This window comes from Bos indicus x Bos taurus, chromosome 1, assembly GCF_003369695.1.
Source record: "Bos indicus x Bos taurus breed Angus x Brahman F1 hybrid chromosome 1, Bos_hybrid_MaternalHap_v2.0, whole genome shotgun sequence".
Classification (NCBI taxonomy): domain Eukaryota; kingdom Metazoa; phylum Chordata; class Mammalia; order Artiodactyla; family Bovidae; genus Bos; species Bos indicus x Bos taurus.
In genome coordinates this window covers 70200329-70222853 of record NC_040076.1, presented here as the reverse complement: position 1 = coordinate 70222853, position 22525 = coordinate 70200329, and the positions used below count along the sequence as shown (strand labels likewise).

The 22525-nt window shown below is 45.5% G+C and overlaps 1 protein-coding gene across 1 annotated transcript; it reads right to left on the bottom strand.

Moving 5' to 3' along the window:
• Window positions 1–7575: 7575 nt before the first annotated feature.
• MUC20 (mucin 20, cell surface associated) lies at window positions 7576–21377 on the bottom strand. Its single transcript, XM_027536967.1, has 4 exons — window positions 21068–21377; window positions 13151–15004; window positions 10720–10811; window positions 7576–7940 (listed from the first exon to the last, which is right to left on the bottom strand). The coding sequence occupies exons 1-4, from the start codon at window positions 21165–21167 to the stop codon at window positions 7872–7874; spliced, it is 2115 nt and encodes a 704-aa protein (XP_027392768.1). The 5' UTR covers window positions 21168–21377; the 3' UTR covers window positions 7576–7871.
• Between the last annotated feature and the right edge of the window lie 1148 nt (window positions 21378–22525).

The window sequence follows — 22525 nt, the reverse complement described above, 5'->3', positions numbered from 1 at the left end:
CTATGACCAACCTAGACAGCATATTAAAAAGCAGAGACATTACTTTGCCAACAAAGGTCCATCTAGTCAAAGCTATAGTTTTTCTATTATAGGTTTTCTATTTTCACATCACATGTGTGGATGTGTAAATTGGACTATAAAGAAAGCTGAGCACTGAAAAACTGATGCGTTTGAGCTGTGGTGTTGGAGAAGACTCTTGAGAGTCCCTTGGACTCCAAGGAGATCCAACCAGTCCATCCTAAAAGAAATCAGTCCTGAATATTCATTGGAAGGACTGATGCTGAAGCTGAAACTCCAATACTTTGGCCACCTGATATGAAGAACTGACTCATTTGAAAAGACCCTGATGCTTGGAAAGATTGAGGGCAGGAGGAAAAGGGGACGACAGAGGATGAGATGGTTGGATGGCATCACCAACTAGATGGACATGAGTTTGAGCAAGCTCCCGGAATTGGTGATGGACAGGGAAGCCTGGTGTGCTGCTGTCCATGGGGTCACAAAGAGTTGGACATGACTGAGAGACTGAACTGAACTGTCCACCTCTTACCACTACTTTTCAACATTGTACTGGAAGTCCTAATTCAGTAAGACACACACAAAAAAATTTTAAGGTATACAGATTGGAAAGGAAGAAATGAAACTATCATTGCTCGTAAATGACATGATTGTCTATATAGAAAATTTGAAAGAATTTTTTTTAATCTTCTAAAACTATTAACAATAACAAGATTGTAGTATACAAGATGCACAAAAGTCAATTATTTTCCTATATACCAACAATGAATAAACAAAATTAGAAATTAAAAGCACATTATCATGTATATTAGCAACCAGTAGAATTAAATACTTAGGTATAAATCTAACTAAATATGTTGTTGTTGTTGTTGTTTTAGTCATTGAGTCATGTCTGACTCTTTTGTGACCCCATAGTCTGTAGCTCACCAGGATCCTCTGTCCATGGGACGTCCCAGGCGAGAATACTGGAGTGGGCTGTCATTTCCTTCTCCAGTGAATCCTCCCAACCCAGGGATGGAACCCGAATCTCCTGCATTGACAGGCAGATTCTTTATCACTGAGCCACTAGGGAAGCCCAATAAAATAAGTACAATATCTACATATGGAAAACTATAAAAACTGATGAAAGATATCATAGAACTAAATAAATGGAGAGATACTCCATGTCCATGGATCGGAAGACTCAGTATTGTCAAGAAGTTCTTAATAGCTCTTCCCAGCTCAATCTATAGATTCAATGCAATCCCAATCAAAACCCCAGCAAGATTTTCTATAGATAATGACAAACTGATTCTAAAGTTTCTGTGGAGAGGCAAAAGACCTAGAATAGCCCATTCAATACTGAAGGACAAGAACAGAGGACCTATATTACTCAACTTCGAGGCTTTTAAGCTAAGTACTTTATAAACTACAGTAATCAAGACAATGTGCTATTATTAAAGGAACAGACAAACAAATCAACGGAACAGAATAAAAAACCTTACAAATAGACTCACATGAATACAGTCAACTGATCTTTGACTAAGGAGCAAAGGCAACACAATGAAACAAGATAGCTTTTTAAGATAACAAGATAGCTGGAACAACTGAACATTCACATGCAAAAATATGAATCTAGACACAGGCTTTACACCCTTAACAAAAATTAACTCAAAATGGATCAAGATATAATGTAAAACACAGAGCTGTAAAACTGGACATTAACATAGGAGAAAACCTAGATGACTTTGAGTATGGTAATGACTTTTCAGGTACAACACCCAAGGCATGATCCATGAAAGAAAGAATTGATAAGCTGGACTTCTTTAAAATTAAAAACTTCTGTGACAATATCAAAAGAATGAGAAGGCAAGCCACAGACTGGGCAAAATATTTCAAAAGATAACATCTGATAAATAACTGTCATCCAAAATATACAAAGAACTCTTAAAACTCAGGAACAAGAAAACAATCTAATAGGCAAAAGACCTGAGCATAGACCTCACTGAATAAAATACATGGATGGCAAGTAAGCTATGAAAAGATGTTCAACAGCACACATCATTGCTGCTGCTGCTGCTGCTGCTGCTAAGTCGCTTCAGTCGTGTCTGACTCTGTGAGACCCCATAGACGGCAGCCCACCAGGCTCCCCTGTCCCTGGGATTCTCCAGGCAAGAACACTGGAGTGGGTTGCCATTTCCTTCTCCAATGCAGGAAAGTGAAAAGTGAAAGTGAAGTCTCTCAGTCGTGTCTGACTCTTAGCGACCCCATGGACTGCAGCCCACCAGGCTCCTCCATCCATGGGATTTTCCAGGCAAGAGTCCTGGAGTGGGGTGCCATCGCCTTCTCTGTCACACATCATTAGAAAACTGTAAATTAAGACAATAAGATTCCACTCCACATGAGAGGCTTCCCTGGTGGCTCAGTGGTAAAGAATCCTACTGCCAATGCAGGAGATGTAGGTTTGATCCCTGGGTTGGAAAGATCCCCTGGAGAAGGAAATGGCAACCCATTCCAGTATTCTCGCCTGGGAAATCCCATGGACAGAGGAGCCTGGCAGGCAATAGTCCATGAGGTCACAAAAGAGTCAGACATGGCTGAGCGACTAAACAACACACACCCACGAGAGTGGCCAAGATCCAGAACACTGACAACACCAAATGCCATAAGGATGCGGAGCAAAAGGGATTCTCATTCACTGCTTTGGGGAATTGCAAAATTGTGCAGCCACCTTGGAAGACAGTTTGACAGTTTCTTACAGAACTAAACGTACTCTCACCATATGATCCAGCAGCTGCACTCCTTGGTATTTACCCAAATGAACTGAAAACTTACATCCACTACAAAAACCTATACATGTACATTTATGGTAACTTTATTCATAATTACAAAATTTGGAAGCCACAAATTTGTCTTTTGGTATCAGTTCAGTTCAGTTCAGTCACTCAGTCGTGTCTGACTCTTTGCAACCCCATGGCCTGCAACACACAACGCTTCCCTGTACATCACCAACTCCTGGACCTTGTTCAAACTCATGTCCATCGAGTCATGATGCCATCCAACCATCTCATCCTCTGTCGTCCCCTTCTCCTCCTGCCTTCAATCTTTCCCAGCATCAGGGTCTTTTCAAATGAGTCAGCTCTTCGCATCAGGTGGCCAAAGTTTTGGAGTTTCAGCTTCAACATCAGTCCTACCAGTGAACACCCAGGACTGATCTCCTTTAGGATGGACTGGTTGGATCTCCTTGGAGTCCAAGGGACTCTCAAGTCTTCTCCAACACCACAGTTCAAAAGCATCAGTTCTTTGGCACTCAGCTTTCTTTATAGTCCAACTCTCACATCCATACATGACTACTGAAAAAAGCCATAGCTTTGACTAGACAGACCTTTGTTGGTAAAGTAATGTCTCTGCTTTTTAATATGCTGTCTAGGTTGGTCATAGCTTTTCTTCCAAGGAGGAAGCATCTTTTAATTTCACGGCTATGATACTTGAGACAATGAAATACTATTCAGCACTAAAAAGATATAAGCTACTAAGCCATGAGAAGACAAGAAGGAAAGTTTACGTACCTTATGATTCCTTATGATGTTCTGGATAAAGCAAAACTATGGCATTGGTTTAAAAAAAAAAAAATCAGTGGTGGCCAGGGACTTAAGATGGAGGGAAGGATGAATCAGCAGAGCACAGAGGATATTTAAGGCAGGAAAATTACTCTGTACATCACTGTAATGGCAAATGCATGTTATAATACATTTGTCAAAACCCATAAAATATACAACACCAAGAGTGAACGTTAACATAAACAATGGACTTTGGGTGCTAATAATATATTATCATAGGTTCATCAGTTGTAACAAATGCACTCTGATGGGGGATGTCAATGGTGGGGGAGATTGTAAGGTGCTGGGGAAAGGGGCTATATGGGAATTCTCTGTACTTTTGGCTCATTTTTACTATGAACATAAAACTACTCTAAAAAAATAAAATTTATTAACTGAAAAACAGTAAAAATTCATGTTCAGACACCAAACTTCTTCTCCCATTGAGAGATGAAGAAGGAGCAGAAAGACAGAATGTGCATGATGGATGATCCTATCAGAAGCAGCAGCGCTGTCCAAAGCCTAAGAGAAGGTTGGGGGTTTGCCACAGCAGAAGGAAACTCACAGACTGGGAAAAGGGAAGAAGTGGGGACACTGGTAGGAGAGGAGGCATTAAAAGTAGGGTTGCCAGATTTAGCAATAAAATTACAGGAAGCCCAGTTAAATTTGAATTATTTACAAATGAAATTTCAGCATAAAATTCCTGTGAACTATTTTGGACATCCATATATTTTAAAAAGAATTCATTGTTTATCTGAAATTTTACTCTAACTGGTTGTCTTATATTTTATCTGGCAACCTGGTCAAAACGGCTGGGATGCTGTGCATGTAGAGAGAGGGTGTCACAGCAAAAGGAGGATGGCACCTGGGAAGAACAGGCTTAAATCAAGGACACAGCTGCACGTTTCCATCAACTCCCTGGCTCTGTGATTCTGTCACTTATACACCTGAAATAAAGAACTGATGGGCTCTTCTTCAGGGCTGCAGGCAGAGAAGAAGGAGCAGATCATTCATCCCCACCTCTGGTTGGTGACAGGCGGCTGAGACACTCTCAGTGGGCACTGGGGGTCAAAGGAAGCTGTTTGGGGAGGTTTGAACACAGATACCCCTGCCCAGCCTTCCCTGCTCTCAGGAACCTTCCAAAAACTCCCTGTGGGCCTGAGAAAAGCAGCTTTTAATGACCAGGGTGACGCATAATTGATCACTGACAGGATATACCAATGTACTTATTTATTGATACCAAAAACATGCCCACTCATTGGAATTTGGGGTGCATCCATGGGATTAGTTACCATTCACTGCTTTCTGCTGCCTGGTGGCTGGTCCCCCTCACAAGGGATGAAGGAAGGACAGGCCGAGGCAGAGGCTTCAGTTAAAGTCTATCATCAGAAAAGTTCCACCTGCTGTTGTCCTCACCACGCATTGCATTTTTGCCTTCTGAGTCTGCGCTGAGTCACAGGCGACTTTAGACAGGCTGTCTTGTTTAGTCCCCACCCACCTTTGTCTTCATGAAATATGTGGCGTCTTCATCTCACATATACACACCTTTGAATCTTAAATAATTGGAGAATTTTCTCCAAGCACTGATGGTTCTTGCTGGTTTGGTAACTTCTGCTAACTTTGGTCATTTCCAGTAATTCTCTCTCCTTCCCTCTTTCTCTCTCTTTCACACACACACACAGAAGCATAATTAAACTCTTACACCTTAATTCCTAAATACTTCTATCAATAGTTGATGTAGCCCATATTTTACAGATTTTTTTAGCTTCCGATATTAGAAATCACCACTGTATGTACATGTATGTCCTTATATGTATGTAATTAAGATTAAATTATCCACTTTAATAGGTATCATCTGTTTCAAAGAAAGGAAGAAAAACGATTTTAAAATTGGATTTATACAACAGCAGTGTTATATAAGCTGCTCTCCATTCATGCCTAACTATAGTGCAGCTTAATTATATATTTTTTCAAATATATCATTAAATTTATCAAATTTAAGAAATTAAATATACATTCTATTACTTCAACACTGAATGCCATTTTCTTACCTTTTAAAGCCCAGTGCTCATATTTCAAGGTCATCTGCTCACATGGCCCATCACCTAAGTCATTCAGCAAATATCTAAGTGCTCTCCATGGCTCTGTGCTAGGTTCTGTGGCTACAGAGATGGGTATTATATGGTGCTTTGTCCTGATTTAACAAAACTGTAAATAAGTAAATCAAGACATAGCATGTTAAGCGTAAAGAACAAATGAAGAGACTAAGAAATTAACTCCTCTTTAGGGAATTTGAGAAAAGCCACCGTGAGAAGGTGCTGGATGGACTGGGCTTCTAAGCATGAATAGGAGTTTTCCTCTCTCTGCTAACTTTAAACCATGTGGGAAGAGACATCTTTGAATTCCCCAAGGTGCACAACACGGTCTTTCTTCTGTTGTTGGTGTTGAACAAATACACTGAGATGAAAGTTTACATTATTTTTGTCCAATCTACTTTGTAAAACTCCACTCTGCAAAAGGAAGCGGGTCAATTAAATACACATACTTCCCTTATTCAGAGTCATATCCTAGTTGTTATATTTCCTTCTTTTACTTAACAAATATTTACTGAGACCCTTTTATGTGCCAGGCACTGTCCTAGACACAGGGATACTGCAATGTATAAACTCTTCATTCTAGTTGAAGAAGACGTAATAAACAAGACAAATAAAGTATGTGTTATGTCAGGTTGTGGTCAGTGTTACAGAGATAAAGCAGAGGAGAGTGGTCAGTTAGACCCACTGAGAAGGTGGGAGAGGCGGAGGAGTTAACCATGTGGATGTCTGGAGGAGAAGCGTTCTAAGCAGACTGAGCATGCATTCAGGACCTGACACATTTGAGGAACAGCAGGTAAGTCAGTGGGGCTCATGTGCAGTGAGCAAGTTCAAGAGGCTGGTGTGCGGCTTATGTACAGTTTTGCAGGCCACTGTAAGAGTGTGGTTTCTTCTGTGAATAACGTGAGGGTTAAGAGTGAAGGAGTGGCAGAGTCTGCCATACCTTATAGAAGGACAGCTCTGGCTGATGTTCCAGGACTAGACAAGGGGTGAAGGGTAAAGGTAGAGACAGGGAGACCTGTTAGGAAGATACTAGTCACCCAGGTGAGAGATGATGTCAACTTGGGCCAGGGTGAGAGCAGTGAAGATGGGATCACATGCTGAGCATATTTTGATGACACTAGAGCCAACAGAATTTCTTCATGAACTGGATTTATAATGTGAAAGGAAAAAAAAACCCAGAGAAATAAGAAAGAGTTCCTTGCAATTGACATTAACTGAGATGAGGAAGATGTAGGCAGAGCAGGTTTAGGGGTAAGCTGAGTACTTTGATCTTGGAAATATTGAATATAAGGTGCCCCTTGGTGGAGATCCACTCAGAACCACGCACAAGGAGAGGCTGAACATATACATTAACAATGGTTTTGTTAGATACAACTAGACAACTCCAGACAACCAGAGGTGGGATTTTAGACATGTCTTTCTCCTCCCCTCCTCTTCTCAATTCTTTTTTCTCCTTCCTCGGTCCTTTTGAATTTCTCTAAGCTTTAAAAGCAAGTTTTACTTCTATAATAGAAAAAAAGTCCACATTTAATTTTTAAAAGACAATATGACTTGTGAGTTATGGGGAAGGAATGATTGAGCACTGCTTGTCAAGAACTTGAAATTCAAGTCAATTTACCAAGCATTCTCTGTGATCCTACTCCAGCCCAGGTGTTCTTCCGGGTTCAAGGAATCCTGAGATAAATAGATGTGGGTCCTGATCTGAAGGAGCTCACAGTTCAGCAGGCCTCAGGACCAGTGCTGTAATCAAATTTCAACCCAAGAACCAGAGAAGCATGAAGGAGGGAGGTAGCGGTGAAGGTGCACAAAATTCCTGTACCATATAAAGTTATCCCTGAGCCACACTGAGTATACTTTTAATGCCGGATGCAAGCACACAACAGGTGAAAGATGGGGGATCAGCTCACTCTTTACTGAAGTACAACACATATGCCAGCGGAAGCCCAAGGTCATCTGTGCAACAAGGGGCAGACCCCACCCTCTCCCTACACACTACCCCCAGGCATATGTGAGCCAGGGTCCCACTATTGGGTCTGGGTAAGGCTGTGATCTGCTGATCTACATGGGAACCTTCCAGGTACATGTCTTCACAGTCACATGGCTCCAGATGTGGTGGGGCCCAGGTCACAGGCAGCACTTCTCCCTTCCGCACGCAGCCGTGCCTGGTTGCAGCTGGTGTTCTTCAGCCACTCCTGACACGCAGCAGGGAGACTTGGACAGGAAACGCAAGCATGTCCAGTTTACGGCTGATCTGGTAGGCAAAAGGAAAAGGTGGTACTTCCAGCCCTTGTGGCCTGTGAGCTCACCACAGGCCAAGGACAGGAAGGGACAGAGGACATTTGAAGAGGCCAGTAGCACTTCCTGAGCTTCCTGCAGGCTGGACACAGGCTCTGTCATTCCTACCATTTAAATCCCACAGTAACATATATAAAGCAGGGACTTCTCTGGGAGCTCCTGCCTGTCAAGGCAGGAGACGCGGTTCCATCCCTAGCTCAGGGAGAAACCTTGGAGAAGGGAATGGCAACCCACTCCAGGATTCTTGCCTGGGAAAATCCCATGGACAGAGAAGCCTGGTGGGCTATAGTCCAGGGGGTTGCAAGAGAGTTGGACATGATTTAGAGATTGAACAACAAAAAACCTTATAAAGCAAGTTATGTGTGTGCGTGGGTGTGTGTATGCACACATGTGTGTGTGCTCAGTAATGTCCAGCTCTGTGCAAACCTTTGGACTGTAGCCCACCAGGCTCCTGTTTCCATACAATATTTCAGACAAGAATACTGGAGTGGGTTGCCATTTCCTCCTCCAGGGGATTTTCCCATCCCAGGGATTGAACCTGCGTCTCTTGTGTCTGCTACATTGCTGGGGGATTCTTTACTGCTGAGTCATCGGGGAAGCCCCATAAAGCAGGTAGTACTAGCCTCATTTTACAAGGGAGGAAAGTAATACGGAGTAACTTACAGAAGTTCACACAGTTAGGAACTGGAGCTCATAATCAGATCTACCTAACTGCAAAGCTTCTTGTTTGACCTCTGAGCTTTCACCAGTAACCAGCTCACAGCAGAAACTGATACCCAACACCTGCATGGCCTGGTTCCTACACCTCAACTGATCTGCTCCCATCTCCACACCTTCTTTCTGACCTCCGAAATAGTTTCCAGTTTGAGGGGTTCAAATCTGACATAACTTTAGCTGATTCACACTTGCTACTTGGATTATCATGTGCCCTGGGAATCTGTCATTTATTTGGCTGTCCCTCTTCAAAACCCCATGCTGTGTTCGTTGTTTAGTTGCTAAGTCATGTGTGACTCTTCTGAGACCCCATGGACCCCATGGACTGTAGCCTGCCAGGCTACACTGGAGTGGGTTGCTGTTTCCTTCTCCAGGGGATCTTCCCCACCCAGGGTTCGAACCTGCATCTCCTGCATTGGCAGGCAGATTTTTCACCACAGACCACCAGGGAAGCCATGTTCAGAGACTTTCTTATGGGAGTACTAAGGCCCCCCTTCCACTAACAGACCTGCTGCTAAGTCACTTCAGTCATGTCTGACTCTGTGCAACCCCACAGATGGCAACCCACCAGGCTCCCCCGTCCCTGGGATTCTCCAGGCAAGAACACTGGAGTGGGTTGCCATTTCCTTCTCCAATGCATGAAAGTGAAAAGTGAAAGTGAAGTCACTCAGTTGTGTCCAACTCTTCGCAACCCCATGGACTGCAGCCTACCAGGCTCCTCCACCCATGGGATTTTCCAGGCAAGAGTACTGGAGTGGGGTGCCATTGCCTTCTCCAACTATTGGGCCCAAATATTCCCTCTTCCCATCATTCCTTGGCAGCAAGATGTGGACATAAGAGTTAGGCTGAGCTGACTCATTCTAACCTTCCAGTGACTCACACCATCCCCCCAAAATACAATCCCAGAATTCCAGCACTAGAAGCTTTGTCCAGGGATCTGGGTTTTAGGAGAATTTTCCCAGCTTCTACAAATACAATCTTGATGTCCATCTAGAGCATACATCTATGGTTTTTTTCCCCTTCTGTCTAGCATGCCTACTTCCTTTGTAGTCTCTCATTCCATTCCATGTGGTTCAGGTCAGGCTGTCGGTTGTGGTAGCCCTTCCACGTCCATGAGCTCAGGCCTTCCTTAGGAGGCACTTGGCAAAGACAAGTGCCTTGTGAATCTGGCGCTGTCACAGCTGCCTTTCCTTACATATGAAAGACTCTGAGGAATGAAGGGAGCAGAGCTAAGAGGGGAAAAGAAAAGGAAAATCCTGATGATTCTGTTTGAACTTCTGGATCCAGCCAGAGCTGAAGCTGGACAGCCACTTCTAGGTTTTTTAGCCAATTCCCTGCCTTTTAAATAAGCTCCCATGCATTGGGTTGCTGCCACGTGCAACTAAAGTCCTGACTATCTGTCCATTAATAACATTAACCTTCTCCCAGGGGCCAGAAAGCCTGATCTTCCTAGGGCCTAAGGAAATTGGGATGAGGGAAAGAATTTTTTTTTTTTTTTTTAATATAGCAGAGAGGGGAGTTTAGTACTCAGACAAAAACAGGCAGAAACAAAGCCAGGGAGAGATTCTTAGATTTCATTCCTAACACTCCACAAGAAACTGTTGCTGCTGCTGCTGCTGCTGCTGCTGCTGCTGCTGCTAAATCGCTTCAGTCGTGTCCGACTCTGTGCGACCCCATAGACGGTAGCCCACCAGGCTCCCCCGTCCCTGGGATTCTCCAGGCAAGAACACTGGAGTGGGTTGACATTTCCTTCTCCAATGCATGAAAGTGAAAAGTGAAAGTGAAGTCGTTTAGTCATGTCCGACTCTATCGACCCCATGGACTACAGCCTACCAGGCTCCTCCGCCCATGGGATTTTCCAGGCAAGAGTCCTGGAGTGGGGTGCCATTGCCTTCTCCACCACAAGAAACTAGACCCTCCCTAATGTAGCAGCAGCTCTTCTGTATCCTGCAGATCTTCCCCAGCATCTCCAAGAACCTCTCGCTCTCCTCCACTCCCCGGCACAAAGAGTGCCTGCTCACCTGATGCATCAGCCTCTCTGCCACGCTGGGGTCAGTGAGGTCTTCAGGGGAGGCCACGTTCAGCCTCAGGAGGAGGAAGCCTCCATCTGCGCCTGCAAGTTGAGAACCGTGAGAAGACAAAAGCATGGGTAAGTCATTTCCCGAATCAGGATGTGAGCTGTGGTCTCCAGCTTCTGTCCCTACTCTGTAGATGTGCGCCTATGCTCATGTATAAGTGTGTCTATGTTCACACAGAGTGTTCCCTCTCTTCACTGCAGAGAAAATATGCCTTCTCTCCAGTAACTGGACCCATCATAATGTCCTCCCAACAAGAGGGAAGAAAATGAGCAGTAAAGGCCCCCTCCACATGTGGAGAAGTCAAAAGAGTAGTATGAGGAAGGAGAAATGAAAGTGGATCTAGAATATTCTGAAGGCCTGGGGGCCTTGGATGAAGCTGTTGGGAACGGGGCCAGCAGAGAAGCTGGTCTCTGAGGGGGTGTGCTTGGCCAGTTCTTCCAGCTCTAAGGTGGCAGCTGTCTTTCAATCCAGCCTTCCTGACTTAGAGGCCTTGTAGACAACTTCATTCTTTCCTTGAGCCTTAAGCTTTACCTGCCACCTTTTAGTCAATTCTTCCTATCAGAATACTATTGGAATTAATCCAGCAATTGCACTTCTAGAAGTTTATCCTACAGAAAATAACACAACTGAAAAATGTATTATTTACTGCAGCACTGTTCATGATAACAAAAATACTGGAAATGACCTAAATGTCCATCCAGAAAACATGGGTTAAAAAATTATGGTAAAACAAAATACTGAGAAGCCATGCCAAAAGATAGCTTTGTATCAAGAGATCTGTGTTTATCACATGTCGCATTTGCATAAAAAAGAAGAAGATAGATATTGTCTATAGCTATATGATATAGTATCAATATCTATATTATATTGCTGTAATAAAAGGTATCTTCCCTCTTCCTTTTTATGCTTCCGTGTGCATACTGCATGTCCAGAAGAGGATTCACAACAAAGTGATACCATCAGATATGTATGAAGGGCAAACTGGGTAATGAGGGGACAGCAATATAAGAAAGCCATTTTAAGATGTAATCTATGAACTTATTGAAATTTTAAATCATGTCAATGTATCATCTAATCAACACATAATACATGAAATCTTTTTAAAAGAAAAATATTAATACATTAAGCTTTAAAAATCAAAGCACAACAGGAGACTCTCAGTTTTGGAATCAAACAGACTTTCATTTGGAATTCCACTGCTACTTTTTTAACCATCTTTAAATGTATTTCCTCACTTTTCAGGTAGAGTAAGAACACCCACTCCATAAAATGGTTTGGAAGGTTTAGTTAGAGGAGATAACATGCAAAGCCTGCCGTCAGAGAGAACCTTCAGCTGCTGCCATGCTTACTGGCTGTGAAATGTTTTTATATCACCTCTGCCTGAAATTCAAAAGATATTCAGTAAGGTGGTTGTGATTAATATTTTTATTTCACCTTCCCCAAAAGGCCTGGCAAGCAGAAGATACTGCTGGGATGAGGCATGAGGAAAGATGATGAGAAGTGAAGGTGAAGTCTCCATGCTGACCAGAAGCTTTGCTGACTGCTGATAAGGGACTTCTTCCCTAAAGAAGTTGTTTCAAAGTATAGCTTTCAACTCCCAAATCTTTGTCCAATTTATTAATTGATTTTTACGCCACCATTTACACTTGCAAGTGCTATTTAATTGCTGTCAGGTCCGACTCTTTGCAACCCCATAGACTGTAGCCCGACAGCCTCCTCTGTCTGTGGGATTTCCCAGGCAAGAATACTGGAGTGGGTTGCATTTCCTTCTCCAGGGGATCTTCCTGACCCAGGGGCGAACCTGCTTCTCCTGCTTGACACCTGGGAAGCCCCCACCATTTATGTTACCAATCCCATAAAGTGCATCCTGCGAGCTAAACTCTCATGGGGTCCCAGCTGCTCAGAGGGCAGCCCCTTGGGCCTTATTTCCACTTGGAGTAGCTCTGGCTGAACCAGAGGCTTTCAGAGCATGAAGGCTATGTCTTTTAAATAAAATTTGGCCCCTTCCTGGTGCACAGTAGTTACTCAACAGTTAACCTCAGAACTGGAAAGGACCTCACTGCAACCCCCTCCAGCTACTGGCAGTGAAACTGAGGCTCAGAGGGGAAAAGCCAGGCCGGGACCTGTCCTACATCACTCAGGGCAAAGACAGGATTCCAAACCATTTCTCCACACTTCCAGCACTGAACTTTCTCCATACCCTACCTTAATTCTGCTTCTTACTGGTTTTGTTACTAGAACATCATGAAGAGGTGACATCTGAGACAGGGCTCAGAGGAAGCCTCCAGATTCATTTTTCCTTTCTCCCATCTCCTTAAACACACAGATGCCAAACTTCAAATTCCCGAAGATTACACATGGGGGAGCCACTCACCTGGGGTAATATGTGTCCACCTTGTCCGAGCAGTGCTGGCCGAGGTTGTTGAGGGCTTCCCTCCACCTGCGCTGGCTGTTTTCAAGGTCTTTGCTGAGTCTGTGGTCTTGGCTGAGGTGACGCTTGTTTCTGAGCTACTGTTGGTCGAGGCTGTGATCTTGCTTGAGGAGACACTTGGTTCTGGGCTGCTCTTGGCTGAGGCTGTGGGGCTGCTGTTGGCTGAGGCTGTGATCTCGGTTAAGGAGACACTTGTTTCTGGGGTGCTGTCGGCTGAGGCTGTGGGGCTGCTGTTGGCTGAGGCTGTGGTCTTGGCTGAGGTGACGCTTGTTTCTGAGCTACTGTTGGTCGAGGCTGTGATCTTGCTTGAGGAGACACTTGTTTCTGGGCTGCTCTTGGCTGAGGCTGTGGGGCTGCTGTTGGCTGAGGCTGTGATCTCGGTTGAGGAGACACTTGTTTCTGGGGTGCTGTCAGCTGAGGCTGTGGGGCTGCTGTTGGCTGAAGCTGTGGTCTTGGCTGAGGTGATGCTTGTTTCTGAGCTACTGTTGGTCGAGGCTGTGATCTTGCTTGAGGAGACACTTGTTTCTGGGGTGCTGTCGGCTGAGGCTGTGGGGCTGCTGTTGGCTGAGGCTGTGGTCTTGGCTGAGGTAACACTTGTTTCTGGGATGCTGTCAACCATAGACAGATGGAAAGAAGGAAGAGAGCTCCTGCTGATAGGGGGAATGGGCCCACTGGGTGTGGTGTGTGTAGCAGAAGTCTCTGAGGAGGTGGAACTCGTGGTGGAGGTTTCTTCGGAGAAGCTGTAGACCATAGCTGAGAACCCAGCAGGGGAAGTCACTTTGCTTACTATTGTCGCATCCTCTGTGAAGACTGGAATTATCCCTGAGATACTGATGTCGCTTGTTGTCTCAACAGAGAGGGCTGAGCTTTCTTCCAAGAGGTTCTTGCTGACTGTCACCAAGGTTCCACTTGGGGTGGTAGCCTTGGCTGCTGTCGTTTCCTTTTCTGGGGTGCTACTGAGGATGACTGTGACCACAGGTGTGACTAATTTCGTGGCGTGGGCTATTGTCCAGGTCTCAGCAGAGGTTGTATTCCTAGTAAGGTGTGATTTTGCTTCAGTGGAGTCAGGCAAGGCTGACCTCTCAGTGGGGGACAGGGCCTGTCCTCCTGAGGAGCTGTAATCTATGTGTGAGGTCCCAGGGATGGCAGCAGTTGGTTCTGTTTCCATAACTCTGCAGTTGATCACCTTGATGTTGGTGATGTAGGTAACCAAGGCTTTCGTCAGAGCAGTGATGTCCGCTGACAGGGCTTGTGAGGTGGTGATGGCTGGAACTGAGCTCTCAGAGGAGGCACTGCTCTCTGAGGATAGGGCCTCGGTTTCTCCAGAAGTGTGAATGAATTTCAAGATTCTCTTTGCTTCTTCAGAGCTGTCAAAAGTGCAAAGGTTCTCAAAGACAACTTTCCAGAGCTCACTGCCTGTGACAGTGTCCACTGTGGTCCTTACACGTCCTGTGGGGCTGCCACCTGTGGATGACGTCACCGTGGGAGTAGTGATCACAGCCGTGAACTTGGAAGGCTTTCTTGTCATGAGAGCCATGGTCTTGTCTTCCCTGGCCTCTGCTTCTGAAATGGTGCCGCCTCTGATGAAGGTCTTATCAGAGGTCTGGGTGCTCAGGGTTTGAGTTTCCCAAGAGATGTGGTTTGACACAGAGGGCTCAATGAGGTCAGTAGCCTGAAAGACTTCCTCTGAGCTTGTCCAGACCTCCGGAGTGACAGTAGCCTGAAAGTCTTCCTCTGAGCTTGTCCAGACCTCCGGAGTCACAGCAGGCAGCTCTGTGTGGCCTGATCCACTGGGGCCTGTGTTGGGTAAGAGCAACTCTGTGAGCTGTGAATCCCAGGGCACTAACTTGACACAGGCTCTTAGATTTATCCCTGGGCACTGCTGGGAGGAAGCAGGGAGAAGGGATCATTTGACCTTATTTTTCAACTATATTTTCAAGGAAGAGGAAGTGATATTGGGAAGACAGCCCCATGTAGCAGGCATGGAACTGGGATTGCCCTGGCTGAGGTCCTCTGATGGCCCACTTGAGGCAAAGAAGTATGAAGTGAAGTCGCTCAGTCATGTCAGACTCTTTGCGACCCCATGGAGGGTAGCCTACCAGGCTCTGTGATCCATGGGATTTTCCAGGCAAGAATACTGGAGTGGGCTGCCATTTCCTTCTCCAGGGGATTGAACCCGGGTCTCCTGCATTGCAGACAGACGCTTTACCGTCTGAGACACTAGGGAAGCCCTTTAGGGAAGCACTTGAGGCAAGCCAGCCCCCAAATCGAGACGCTTATTGGTCTGAAGCCATCAAAGTGAATGTGTGGCCAGGATCCCAATTCAAGGGGGAGCAAAGAAAAGCAGAAGATCCAAGTGAGCCAAGAACTGTGGAGCAGGAACCAAAACTCTCAGAACTTTCTGAAAGAATCCTTGTCAGCTTCCTATAGAATTTTTTTAGCAAACTTCAGGAGTAGTGGAGGACAGAGACACCTGGCCAATCGTAGTCCATGGGGTCACAAAGAGTCAGACACGATTTAGTGACTGAACAACAACTCCATAGGGCAGAACGTCTCTACTCGCTTGAATGACCCTCTGAGGTCATGTGAGTGGAGGGCCAGCAGCCGTTTGTTCCCCAGGGGAGGCTGCAGCAGAATTATTTATGAGCTGATAGATGCCTCTCCTGTCTGTCGAGGGGGAGGGGCCGAGGTATCTCTTGAGGCTGCTGCTGCTGCTGCTAAGTCGCTTCAGTCATGTCTGACTCTGTGCGACCCCATAGGCGGCAGCCCACCAGGCTCCTCTGACCCTGGGATTCTCCAGGCAAGAATACTGGAGTGGGTTGCCATTTCCTTCTCCAATGCATGCATGCATGTTAAGTCGCTTCAGTCGTGTCCGACTCTATGCGACCCTACAGACAGCAGCCCACCAGGCTCCTCTGTCCACAGGATTTTCTAGGCAAGAATATTGGAGTGGGTTGCTATTTCCTTCTCTGATCTCTTGAGGAGGGTTGCCAAATTTAGCAAATAAAAATACAGGCTGCCCAGTTAAATTTGTCAGATAAATAAAGAATAATGCTAATGATAAATATTTTTTAGTATGTGTATTTCTCAGGTAATATTTATTGTTCAGTCCCTCAGTTATGTCTGACTCTTTTCGACCCCGTGGACTGCAGCACGCCAGGCTTCCCTGTCCTTAACCATCTCCCAGAGCTCGTTCAAACTTACATCCATTGAGTCAGTGATGACATCCAACCATCTTGTCTTCTGGTGTCCCCTTCTCCTCCTGCCTTCAATCTTTCCCAGCATTGGGGTCCTTTCTAATGAGTTGGCTCTTTGCATCAGGTGGCCAAAGTTTTGGAGCTTCAGCTTCAGCATCAGTCCTTCCAATGAATATTCAGGGTTGATTTCCTTTATGATTGACTGGTTGGATCTCCTTGCTGTCCAAAGGACTCTCAAGAGTCTTCTCCAACACCACAGTTCAAAAGCATCCGTTCTTTGGCACTCGGCCTCCTTTATGGTCTCTCACATCCATACGTGACTACTGGAAAAACCAAAGCTTTGACTATACAGACCTTGATAGGCAAAGCAATGTCTCTGCTCTTTAATATGTTGTCTAGGTTTGTCACAGCTTTTCTTTCAAGGAGCAAGCACCTTTTAATTTCATGGCTGCAGTCACCATCTGCAGTGATTTTGGAGCCCCTAAAAATAAATTCTGTCATTGTTTCCATTGTTTCCCTATCTATTTGCCATAAAGTGATGGGACTGGATGCCATGATCTTCATTTTTTGAATGTTGAGTTTTAAATCAGATTTTTCACTCTCCTCTTTCACCTTCATCAAGAGACTCTTTAATTCCTCTTTGCTTTCTGCCATAAGGGTGGTGTAATCTGCATATCTGAGGTTATTGATAGTCCTCCTGGGAATCTTGATTCCAGCTTGTACTTCATTCAGCCTGGCATTTCGCATGATGCACTCTGCATAAAAGTTAAGTAAGCAGGATGACAATATACAGCCTTGATGTACTCCTTTCCTAATTTTGAACCAGTCTATTGTTCCATGTCTGGTTCTAACTGTTGCTTCCTGACCTGCATACAGGTTTCTCAGGAGGCAGGTAAGGTGGTCTGGTATTCCTATCTCTTTAAGAATTTTCCACAGTTTGTTGTGATCCACACAGTCAAAGGCTTTAGCATAATCAATGGAGCAGAAGTAGATGTTTTTCTGGAATTCTGTTGCTTTTTCTATGTGCCAATGGATGTTGGCAATTTGATCTCTGGTTCCTCTGCCTTTTCTGACTCCAGCTTGAACATCTGGGAATTCATGTTCACTTACTATTGACGCCTAGCTTGGAGAATTTTGAGCATTATTTTGCTAGCATGTGAAATGAGTGCAATTGTGTGGTAGTTTGAACATTTTTTGGTATTGCCCTTCTTTGGGACTGGAATGAAAACTGACCTTTTCCAGTTGTGTGGCCACTGCCGAGTTTTCCAAATTTGCTGGCATAGTGAGTGCAGCACTTTCACAGCATCATCTTTAAAGATTTGAAATAGCTCAGCTGAAATTCCATCATCTCCACTAGCTTTGTTTGTAGTGATGCTTCCTAAAGCCACTTGATTTCGCACTCCAAGATGTCTGGCTCTAGGTCTGTGATCACACCATTGTGGTTATCTGGGTCATTAAGATCTTTTTTGTATAGTTCTCCTGTGTATTCTCGCCAACTCTTCTTAATATTTTCTGCTTCTGTTAGGTCCATACCATTTCTGTCCTTTATTGTGCCCATCTTTGCATGAAATGTTTCCATGGTATCTCTAATTTTCTTAAAGAGATCTCTAGTCTTTCCCATTCTATTGTTTTCCTCTATTTCTTTGCATTGTTCACTCAGGAAGGCTTTCTTATCTCTCCTTGCTATTCTTTGAAACTGTGCATTCAGATGGTATATCTTTCCTTTTCTCCTTTGCCTTTTGCTTCTATTCTTTTCTCAGCTATTTGTAAGGCCTCATCAGAGAACCATTTTACCTTTTTCCATTTCTTTTTCTTGGGGATGGTTTTGATCACCGCCTCCTGTACATGTAATATGTAAGACATACTGAAAAAGTCATTACCTGAAATTCAAATTTACCAAGTGTTTTATCTAGTAACCCTACTCTCAGAAGGAAAAAGACAAAAGCATATGCACACTTTTGGGGGGTTCTGATGGTTTAAGATGGCCTTTTCTGAGACCTACTGTCCCAGAAGTACCCAAGGACCCTCAGGAGGGCCAGCGCCATTCGGTCATCTCTCCCCAGGATATCAGAACAGGCTCTTGGCTTGTCCTCTTGTGTCTCCCCCTGGATGATGAAGGAACACTGGGCTGAGAGGCAAGAGACTTAGTTCTAGTCATAGCTGTGTTGCCTGCTAGCTGGAGTCTGATGATTTACTGGTGCAAATCCTGACTCTGTCTCCTACCAGTGAGCGTCTCCTACCTGCCTTGTCATGGGGGTGAGCACCAGAGAGGAAGGGGAATATGGAAGCGCTTCCATTGCTAAGCCTTCCGGGGGTCGTTAAGCATCCCTCCCCGAGCATGTCCTCTCAAGGAGTCACCTGAGAGCTCGCGACCTGCTTTCATACAGCGAGAGTTCCAGGCTGTGCCCATGTGCTGCTTATGTGGTCATGGCCCTTGTTCTCACTGCCCATTCGGTGTTGTCTACCTACACACACAAATCACAGTTTTCCAGGGATATACTTGCTTCTCCTCACTTCAGTTTCTCTGAGGCTCCTCAGTCCCCACAGCTGGAGGCAGAGCTTCTCTGCGGCAGCCCACACAGCCCGAAACCCAACCATGGGGTCTGATGCTGACCTCCCCTGACACATTTTCTTCCTTTCTTGGGAGCCCCGTGGTGTTATCCTGGTGTGGAACCTCCTCAGGCTTCTCAAACCCATCGCCTGTTCGTCTTCGGGGCTCTTACGACCCCCAACCCAACTCTCTTACCTGCCCAGGGTCTTCTCAAACAGAGCAAAGCCCATCCTGGCCCTTGATAGCTCTAGAGTGCCGCAGCTCTCCTGAACCATTTCCTCAAATCAAACTTGGGGAGAGGAAAGCATGTAGACTTTGGACCCAGAATTCGAGTCCCCTCTCCTCTGTTTGCTTGCCGCTTACCAAACTTGTGACCTGGCCAGGTCTCCTGGCTCCATGCCTGCGTTGTCCCATCTGTAGAATGGAGCTTGAGATACCTAATTCACTTGGTTGGGAACACTACATTAAATGTGTAGCACACGCCTGGGAGATAATGAGTGCAGGAGGCAGTGTGGTCCAGTTTAGGCATGATGTGTGGAATAAAATCCTGGCTCTGCAGAGTTACTTCATGCTGGTAAGAAGCCTCAGTCTCCTCGCTTAGGCGGCAGGGGGTAGATGAGGGTAAGAATGTATCTCTCACAGGGTTATTGTGAGGATTAAAAAGCTAGTGACAGGGGTATATGCGAAATCTCTGTACCTTCCTTTCCATTTTGCTGTGAAACTAAAACTGCTCTAAAAAAATTAAGTTTCAAAAGACAATGTGTGATAATGATGTGTCACTGTAGATTTCTCAGTTGTAATGCATGTATATTTCTGGTGAGAGATGTTGATAATGGAGGGGGTGGTGAGAAGGTGGGAGACAAGGCTTCTTTAGGAATCATTGCACTTTCTGCTCAGTTTTGTTGTGAACCTAAAACTTCTCTAAAAAACACAGTCTATTTTTACAAAAGATAATGCATGTGACAAGCTTGGCACCATTTCTGTTACAGGTCAAGGTTCGTTCTTTTCTTTCATAAAAGCCCTGCCTCTCTCGGAATCCACCCTCCACAAGCCGCCTGTGACAGTCAGACTTTTCAAACAAAAACACGTTTTTACAATAAGCACCTACTGTATAACACAGGGAACTCTGATGAACGAACATCATGTGACAGCTTGGATAGGAGGGGAGTTTGGGGAGAATGGGTACGTGTATGTGTGTGGCTGGGTCATTTTGCTGTGCACCGGAAGCTATCACAACATTCTCAATCAGCTACACTCCAATATAAAATTTTTTTTAATTTAATGGACTTTTAAAGGAAATCTGTGCTAAAACATTAACTTGAAGGAGAAAGAATCTTGTCAAGCCACATTCTTTGGCTTTAATCAGATTTATCACCAGCCTGCACCTGCTGACTCCCTATTCTTCCCTCCACACATACTCACACCCCACAGGCATAAAGACAAACCCATAGCAACCTCACATTTGCATGGACTGCAGCCTCACACGCACTTAAGCTGACCCTTTGCCACTGTGTACTCTTTATCAATGACAGTCATACTTCAAGTGGGGCAGCCCAGGTGGCTCAGTGTTAAGAATCCATCTGCCAAGGTAGGAGCCGAAGGAGATGTGGGTTCGATCCCTGGGTTGAGAAGATGCTCTGGAGAAGGAAATGGCAACCCACCCTGGTATTCTTGCCAGGATAATCCTATGGACAGAGGAGTCCATGGGGTCACAAAAAACCAGATATGACTGAGAACACACGCACGCAATACTTCAAGTATAGTTTTATGCGTGCTCAGTCGCTTCAGTCATGTCCAACTCTTTGCCACCCTAGGGACTGAAGCCCACCAAGCTCCTCTGTCCATGGGATTCTCCAGACAAGAATACTGGAGTGGGTTGCTATGTCCTCCTCCAGGGGATCTTCCTGACTCAGGGATCAAACCCACATCTCTTATGTCTCCTGCATTGGCAGGCAGGTTCTTTACCACTAGCACCACCTGGGAAGGCTGTATAGCTTTTTGATTGATTGTAACTAACCCAAGAGAGCTACTTTCCCCCACAAAGAGCTGTAGTATAGAAACTCCCACCCAGAGTCAGGAGAGAAGCCCACAGGCACCCTCTCACCTCCTTACCTGCAGAGCTCCTGTGGGCCCCAGCCTCCCAGCAGCAGAAGAAAAGGGGCAGAGCCAGGCACCAGAGAAAGCTCATCGTAGCTGGGATTCCGGCCACCATTGCCAGCAGCTCTGCCCACTCCTCTCACTGCCGCCTTTTCCTGCTTCCTCAACCCGCGGAGGATGGGCGGGCCGCCTGCTTAGGTGTGACTAGCTAGTTTCCAGGATGCAACCAGGTGATCACAAGTGCACAGGCTGAGAGCTGGCAGGCTGTGTGTCAGGACTGACAAGGAGCCAACCCTCCTGCCCCCCTTGACCACTGACTCCTCCTCCCTAAGTTTGAAGATACGGAATCCTTTCTACAGTGACATTCACCCCCTGGTTCCTGCAACCAGGGAAACCATGGCACAAAGTGTTTCATACATGCTCCCCCTTCCCACAAGCTTCCCCCGCCACCCTGCCCCCTGTGCATGGGATTTTGACTTCTAGTTAGAGAGACTTGGGTTTTATTCCTAATTCTGGACTTATTACCTCTATGAACATGAAAGTGAAAGTCTCGCGCAATAGTGTCCGACTCTTTGAGATCCCATGGACAGTCCATGGAATTCTCCAGGCCAGAATACTGGAGTGGGTAGCCTTTCCCTTCTCCAAGGGATCTTCCCACATTGGAGGCGGATTCTTTACCAGCTGAGCCTCAGGGAAGCCCTATTACCTCTATGGTCAAGGGCAAACTAAAGAGCTTTCTGAACCTCAACCTCCTGATCTGTAAAATGGGCCTAATCCTTACCTTACTGGGCTGTTTTTTGAGGATCACATGCAATAAAAAGGCTCTAACATAGCACCTACATACTTGGTGTTTATTGAAAACATATACATTTTAAATGCTCAATAAACGAACCCTGATGTCCACTCGGATCCTCAAGTCATATAAGGAACAGCCCCCTGAGGTTTGCAGGAGACAACTCTCTAGTGTAGGGAAGGACTCTGATCCCTAACATCCTTCTGTCTTTACATCCTGGGCTCCTCCATGCCAGCCAGAGGCAGGGTCCTGTCCTGGGCCAGCCTGTAGGTGCAGGGCAGGGAGCGCACACCTCGAAGAAGGGAAAGGGTAAGTAACGGTAAGTCCTGTCCCCAGGCCTAGGAAGGGGGACACTGAGGGTAATAAATGAGGGAAGTTTAGGGATTTGGCCACAAGAAGGGGAATGAGGCTGCAAAATATATTTCAAATGCCCCAGTGAAGAATCTTATCCCCTCAAAGGGCCCAGGACGTAGGCTGTTATGGCCATAACCAGAGGCCAGACAAGGTACCTTGGGGGTCTTAAGGCCAGAGTTTTGTGGAGAAAGCAGTTCTAGAGCAGAGGAAAGCTTGTTGGACAAGCATCAAGAAGACAAGCATCAAGAAACCACAAAAATCTCATGGCGGGAAGGAACTTTAAAGTGGAATCCAGAAGGTCTAGGCTCTGTTTCCAGCTCCTTCCT